At 53.9% G+C, this 7,719-nt stretch overlaps 1 protein-coding gene across 1 annotated transcript in view; it reads left to right on the forward strand.

Moving 5' to 3' along the window:
* Pnpla1 (patatin like phospholipase domain containing 1) overlaps window positions 1-7,719 on the forward strand; it is a 17,809-nt gene extending 10,090 nt beyond the window's left edge. The window contains exons 8-11 of the mRNA XM_010605403.1: window positions 1,385-1,674; window positions 2,949-3,074; window positions 5,910-6,100; window positions 6,631-7,719. Of these exons, the coding sequence (XP_010603705.1) occupies window positions 1,385-1,674; window positions 2,949-3,074; window positions 5,910-6,100; window positions 6,631-6,734 (711 nt within the window). The 3' untranslated portion in view covers window positions 6,735-7,719. The remainder of the gene's footprint in view (window positions 1-1,384; window positions 1,675-2,948; window positions 3,075-5,909; window positions 6,101-6,630) is intronic.

Below are 7,719 nucleotides of genomic sequence, written 5' to 3' on the forward strand. Positions count from 1 at the left end.
ATAGCAACACAATTGCGTGGCAACCAGGAGCCCGATCACTTTCTACAGATTCATTTGAACTGTACTTCCCAAGGGCACTAGTCCATTGAATGTGGTCTGCGGATTTTTTATTTTTTAATTTTATTTATTTATTTTTGGTACCAGGGATCGAACTTGGGTCCTTGCGCTTGCAAGGCAGGCAGCAGAACCACTGAGCTAAATCCCCAGCAAGTCTATGTATTTTTTAATACCATATATATTTTTTTGAGACAGGGTCTCTCAGTGTCATCCAGGCTGGCCTTGAACTCACTGTGTAGCCTAAACTGACCTTGAACTTGCAGTGATCCTCCTGCCTCAGCCTCCCAAGTGCTAGGATTACAGGCGTGTGCCACCATGCCTGGTGATCTATCTGTCTATCTATCTATCTATCTATATATATATATTTTTTTTTTTCCCAGTACCGGGGATCGAACTCAGGACCTTGAGCTTGCAAGGCAGGTGGCAGAACCACTGAGCTAAATCCCCAGCCCAGTCTATATATTTTTTAAAAACTGCTTCTTCACCACAGATAGTTTGAGAAGCAGCATGTAGGAGCTGCCAAGTTAGCTATTCTTATCCCTTACTCCCAGGAAGTCTCTCCAGCATCGGTACCGACCTCAGAAACACAAGTATTGAGTGCATATACCTAACAAAAAGTGCTAAGGTGTTCACAGAGTAAGGCCCCTTCTCTCTGAGGTACAGAGAGGCTTTGGGGCATGACAGGTGAGTTAACATGGCCAGGATTTTGAGGACTGGCTGGGAGGATTCGCTGGGATGGAGTAGAGCAGACATTTCAGAGTTTGTCTTGATTTTCAGGTGCAGTGTAGGAAAGCGCAAGAAAAATCAGGAAGAAGAGGACATGTGTGTGACCGCTGGGAGTGGCTGTGTAGAGGAAGTGGACAGGGGCCCAAAGGACAGGCTGCAGCCAGGCTGTCTCCGCGGTCCATCAGCCGAACTCTCATTGTTATTACAGCGGGCCGCACTGGGGCATCTGGGGACTCACTCTAGGCTACGGTGACCCCTTTCTCAGCCGTAGGTTTACTTTGATCCTCTTACTCACAGTGAGACAAAACACAAGGACGTTAACAGCCAGAAGACAAGTCCAAGCTGCGTATGGTGGCACGTGCTTATAATTGGAGGCCGAGGCAGGAGGATTGCAAGTTTTAGCCCAACCTGGGCAACTTAGAGAGACCCTGTCTTAAACTTTTCTTTGAAAGGGCTGGAGATGTAGCTCATTGCAAAGCATCTCTCTGCGACCTCCCCCACCTTCAGATCCCCGCGCAGCCCTGGCCCTGTGCTGATGTCCTCGCCGTGCTGGGTGGACCTGATCGTCGGGCAGGCCTTGGCCGGGAGAGACGTTTAGCAGCATCTGGGATTTCTGTGGTGGCTGCCTAGTGGGTGGGGGCTGGGGATGCCACTGAGCATCCTACCCCGTGCACAAGACAGCCCCCAGCAAGGACTCAGCCGTCTGACCGAGGCCGTGAGACCTCTCCGGGCCGCTCGCCCTTGTCTCTCCGTAAATGACCAAGCCCCCACCCACCTCATCCACTTCTCCTCCTATTTTGCTTTGGTCGCAGCCCTCCTTGTCCCTTCCAATCCAAAAGGTGCCGCGGCTCGGACTAACGTGAAGGACGCTGTCAGCAAGCCCAGTGTGATGTAAGTTTCTCCTTCGTCAGAACGCGTGTGCGCTCTTCCCCTGCCCGGGGTTAAACCCAGGACCTTCACACTGAGCTACACCCCAGCTTACACATACTCTTTCCCGTGGTCAGCGCGAAGGGGGCCCAGCGAGGCGATGTTTTCCACCGTTTCGGCTGTGCTGGGCACGCAGGCCCTGCTCTACCTGCAGGCTCACAGCCCAGCCCTTTCTCTCTTCCCAAATGAGGACACTCGGCAGCAACGAGCCTGTGCACACGGATGCGGGCAATCTCGCGCTTCCGTCCCGCACCACTGACAATGCAGCTCCTCTGAGTGCCGTGGGAGAGTACGAGGCCGCAGTGGGGCGGGCCGGCAGCCAGCCGAGCCCAGCCGCGGGTCGCCCTGCCTCATACACATTCACTTATCTCCAACGGGCCTTTCTCCGGGGGCTCCGTTAGGCCCCCTGATCTCCCCTTCGCACGCTAAGGCCTGCATGTTCCGTTGATCACCTCGGAAAATCCCTTTTATTGTGTGCGTCAGTTGTCTGGGCTGTGTAGCACGTGCCCTGGTTCCTCCTTTCACGAAGTTAATTTGCTTTATGATTTTGGGGAAGGTGACCGTGGTTGTATTTGTCAACCGGTGTGGAGTTTCTGAATGGAAGCAAAATGGTGTCAGATGTCTTGTTTGAGGACCGAAATGCCTGCAAACAGAAGCGTTTGCGAACCGAGCTACCAATGGACTCCGTTACTGTCTTTGCAGCGATTGTGACCGGTCTTGGGAGTCTGCGATTGTCTTCTTTTTCAGCATTCTTTGGGGAGTGTTACCCAGGCTCCCTTGAGCCAGTGGCCGTTCAGAGGGTGGCTCAGACCTGTTTCTGCCTCTCCCTGGCTGTGGCCTGGTCCCTCTCAGGGACAGCTCTGACCGTGGCAGGCCCTCCGCGGTCACCGCTGCAGGATGGGGGAGCAAGGCCCGAGACTTCTGATGTTTGCACCCCACATAGCCAACTTATTAAAATGGACCTACCTGCTTCCCCAAATTTATGTGAAAAACTTTGAGACAATTTGTATAAATTTAGCAATTTGGGGCTTGCTTAGGCATCAGTGATGCATTAATTTCACATGCACAGCCGCGAATGCAAGTGTGGGTTCCAAGCTGGTGTCACGTCACTCAGGGTACTCGCGGATAAGCGAACACTGGGGCACTGTGGGGTCAGGCGGCACCGGGTGTCTGCCCTCCAGTCAGCACTGGCAGACACAGGAGATCCACTAACAAACCTCTGGTGTCCTCTTTGCCAGGGAGAGCCCCGCTGCAGACTCGAGCTGGGCGAACAAGGAACTCAAGAGGAACAAACACAGCTCAAGCAGCTCCCAGAAAGGCTTCCCAAGACATCCTCGAGCCAAAAAGCCTAACAGCAAAGCACAGTGAGTGCCACTGAGGCTTTCTAAGTCCCCGGAGCAGCAGCTCTGGGAACTGTGTGCAGGGATAAGGGCAGTGGGGGCCCGGGAGGAAAGGGGTCACAGGCCCAGGCTTTGGAATAGGGCACAGTCTTGCTAAGTGATCGTGGTTAGGTTACGTGGTCTCTCTGAGCCTCAGTTTCTTGATCTACAAAATGGGTGTGCTATCTTCCTCCTATAGAAAAAGTACACAGGACACAGGGCGGGGGTACAGGAAACAGGATACAGGACACAGGGAGAGGGTACAGGAAACAGTATACAAGGAGAGGGTACAGGACTACAGAAAACAGGATACAGGTTGCAGGGAGGGGGTATAGGAAACAGGATACACGGATCGTGGGTATAAGAAACAGGTCACTTCATGGTTCAGGACAAGGCAGTCTCTATTTTAGCATGCTTCAAAGAAACATCTGTGTATATATATTTTGTTTTAGACCTGTATTTTCATAGAATGATCAATTTTATTGCTCTCTCTGGTTCTAGAACCCAATACGTACTCATTACCAAGAATAGTTTCAAATTTAGAGAAGCATAAATAGAAAGTAAACCTTTCTAGGGCCGGGGATTTAGCCCAGTGGTTCTGCTGCCTGCCTCGCAAGCACAAGGACCTGAGTTCAATCCCCGGTACCAAAAAATAATAAAGTAAACCTTTCTGGAAACGCCGGCACCCACATGTTAACATGCAGGTAGATACCCTTCCTCATTTTCTAAGCATAGCAGACACACGTGTGCTTTTGCTGTATGAGCCTGACCCATGTTCTCTGTGGGTGTGGGCCTCGTATGCCATCAGCCCTCCCAGACGGGCGTTTTACACTGCCTCTTGCTTTTTGCCATTACCAACATTGCGGGGATAAATATCCCCAAGGACACGTCCTGCACACTTGGGCTCGGCTGTCCCCATGGTCTACAACTGGAATTGCTAGGTGCAAGACGCAGGGAAGTTTTTATGCATGTTACCGAATTGTCCTCAAGGGGATTGTGTGGTTTGGTTTGGTTTGGTTCAGTACGGGAATCAAACTCAGGGCCTTGCACTTACCAGGCGGCAAGTATAAAACATATGGTTTTATACTCCCCCAGCAAATGAACCAGAGTGGGTTTCCCTATTTTGAGGCAGGGTCTCTCTAAGTCACTAAATTGTGAAGGCTGGGCTCAAACTTGCAACCCTCTTGCCTCGGCTTCCCAGAGTGCTTGGATTACAGATGTGGGCCACCACTCCCTGCCCAGGTGTGAAGTTTTTTTATGACTTGTATTTATCCCATTACTTTAGTATGAATTTTTGAATCCCTGCCTGCAGAAATAGTAATGTGTTTCATTGTGGGCTGCTCTACCCGCAGGCCCCACTTCAGGGAGTACCAAACATGAACAAGGCACTATTTTTCTTTTCCTGAAATGTAAAAAAATTATTTTCCATCAAGGGCCGTAGAGAAAGAGATTGTGGACCTGCTTTTGTAGGATTTCAAACTGGTGACCACTAACAGGTTTAAATGGCCCCTGAGCTGGAGGGGCGTGCAGCCCAGGAAGTGACCGCCCCTTCCTGCTGCTTACTTGATCCCCGTGTTACGACCTGGCTTCTCATTAGAGCCCAGGCTTTTTGTGGGGGTCTCACTATGTAGTTGAGACTGCCCTGGAACTCACTGTGTAGCCCAAGCTGGTCTCAAACTCACAGCGATCCTCCTGCCTCAGCCTGCCGAGTGCTGCCATTGGAGGCGTGTACCACCACACCCGGTTTAGGGCCCAGGCTTTCACCTTGCAGCTTTCCCTGCGCAGGGCCTCAGTCTGGACCTGGTCCACAGCAGGCAGTGCAAGCTGGTGTCCAACTTGACACCCGACCCCTATTCATTCACGCTTTGCGCGCAGGACGCAGGTTGACTTTAACCTATGTGTCACACAGTGCCTGACGGGTCCATGACCCCTCCCTCGCACGCACTCGTATTCCCCATTCAGCCAGCTTTGTTAGACCTTCCTTGTCCTCCGTAGACGTTAGGGCGATGCAGCCTTTACAGCGCCCCCAGCGGCCCGGAGAACGACACGCGCGGAGCTCTGTCCTGAGGTTCCCGGGTCGTTAACACTGCAAATGCTCAGAGTGGCGGGGCCCGCCTGTCATCCCCGTGCTCTGGGAGGCGCTGAGGCGGGAGGATTGCAAGTTTGAGTCCCACTTGGGGAGTTCAGCAAGACCCTGTCTCAAAACAAAAAATAAAAAGGGCCAGGCGGGCTGGGAATTTAGCACAGTGGTTCTGCTGCCTGCCTCGCAAGTACAAGGACCCGAGTTCGATGCCCATACCAAAAAAAAAAAAAAAAACTTGTTCTCAGTCAGGTGTGGTGGTGCACGCCTGTAATCCCAGCACTGGGGAGGCTGAAGCAGGAGGATCCCTGTGAGTTTGAGACCAGCCCGGGCTACACAGTGAGTTCCAGGTCAGTCTCAACTACATAGTGAGAGCCTGTCTCAAAAAACCAAAAAAAGAAAAAAAGAAAAGGAAAAAGAAAACAAGGGCCGGGGATGGAGCTCACGGCGAAAGCCCCAGGTTCCGTCCCCAGAACTACAAGCATGGAGATCCCAGAGTCTGGAAAGCAGGGGCTCGGGAAGAGGGGAAGCCGCCACCCCCAGGCTCACGGAGGTGCAGCCGTGGTGGTCAGGCCCGGGCGGGAGAAGGAGGGCGGAGGGAGAGGCCCGGACCCACAGTGTCCCAGAGAGGGCAAGTGACCCACCCGGAGCCACACAGCCCGGAGGGCAGGGCTCGGCGCCTGGGCTTCCCGTGCTCCTCTCTGTCCAGCATCTCCTCACCCTGGGCTTCCCGCATCCAGGTCCGCGCCCTGCGTGCCCACCTTCCCGCTGCCGTCCGCCCCCGAGACCCTGTGGATCACCTCCAGGCCCCATCACAGCCCGAGCCAGGAGTACGCCGGCCCCGAGGTGTGCAAGCTGGCGGTATCCCCCAGGACAGACCCCGCCTGTCCCGTCCCAGGTTGTCGGGGTGACCCCTCGGCCTATCGCCCAGGTGCATATCTTCCCCCTCCCCTCTTTTACAGTCAAAGTCAATGCCACCCCATAAGCACTGGGAAAATAGCGCCTTTCCTGGGGGACTTAACTGCCACCCGCTGGAAAATTGCTGCACTGGTTTTGTTAGAACAAGGCAGTGGACTGGACTTCCAGTAATTACAGACGCTTGTGTTCCATGAATTGACTGCTCACTTTATATGGCCCGTTACTTATCCAGTGCGCAATCCACACAACTGTACTCAGTGATCTCTAGAGACCCCTCCACCCCGACACCCTTCCCGAATAACTCAGCACTGACTGAACTTTTATAAACTGAGTAATGTCCCAAACTCTTCCAGGGGAGACTCCACTCACAGAGCAGCCGAGGGTCCTTGTGAACCCCCTAATTCGCTCTTGGTTTTCCAATTTCCCTCCACCAGCTTGGCTGTATGGGGCCTGGCAACCAGCTCGGGGACGTCCTGGGGGGCTGAGGTTGGGGAGGTCAGAGATGGGGGACTCGGAAGCCCTGACTCCGTACCTTCTGTCTAGGGAGCTGTGAGCTGAGAGAGAAAGCCCGAGCTGGAGCGGAGAGGACGTGGACGCCTCGCTGGCCCGGGGACCCCGCTGCCTCACCCTCCCAGGCCCAGGCCTGAGCGGGCACCACCAGGGCTCAGCTCCTGTCCAGAGAGCCTCCTCCCCTCTTCCCGGTCTCCCTCGGGGCGTGGCCTCGGTTGTCCTCCTCCTCGGGACCCCGTGCATGGGGCAAACCTCAGAGGTCCGGCAGGACCGAGCTAGACACCCTCTGCTGCTCCTGGGGTGCCCAAGGGTCCCCCTGGAACCACTGGCGTCGGCCTAGCCCTTGGCCTGGCCTTGGGGGTCTTTCAAAGCCCCCGGGCTCTGCGGTGTGGAGGCTGTTGCTGTGCCTGTGCACAATGTCCAGGTGGCAGGACACCAGATGCACCCCAGCTCCCCAGAGAGGCTGAGCAGCACCCCTGCCGGGTCGAGACCCCCTGGCTTCCCGCACCCCCACTGCATTTGCTTAACAAATCCCAGGATGCAAAACCCAGCACACAGGTGGATGGATCTGCAAAGCAGAGCCTGAGGGGAGCCTGAGGGGGCAGGTGCAGGCTGCAGTGGAAGGAGATGTGCATTTAACAGGGGCTCCGCGGGGACCCAGGGTGCACCCCACACACCGCCTGCCACGCAGGCCTCTCGGGGCCTGGAATCCACCTGAGGGCCAGAGGGGCTCTGTCCAGCCCCAGGCACACACAAGGGAGTGGAACCCACCCATAATCATGGCCCTTCCTGCAGAACTGTTACAAGGATCAATAAATCCCCTGCAGAGTTCTCCAAATTTTGGTTAATTTCCCATGTTTTGAGGCAATTAAGAAGATTATTCTTGCATTTGTTCCAGATAAGACACAGGACATCTTGTTAAATAGGAATTTCACATAAACACTGAATAATTGTTTTTGTAGAAGTACCTTCCTCATACTACAGTTCTATGCTGTTTATATGAAATTCAAATTTAGCTGGACATCCATATTTTTATTAGCTAAATCTGGCAACCCCGAGTTAGTCTCTCTGTCCCTCTCTCTCTGTCTCTCCCCTAGTCCTGGGGATTGAATTCAAGGCCTT

Source organism: Fukomys damarensis, unplaced genomic scaffold (genome assembly GCF_012274545.1).
Source record: "Fukomys damarensis isolate Sample0158 unplaced genomic scaffold, DMR_v1.0_HiC HiC_scaffold_20, whole genome shotgun sequence".
In the NCBI taxonomy this organism is placed as follows: domain Eukaryota; kingdom Metazoa; phylum Chordata; class Mammalia; order Rodentia; family Bathyergidae; genus Fukomys; species Fukomys damarensis.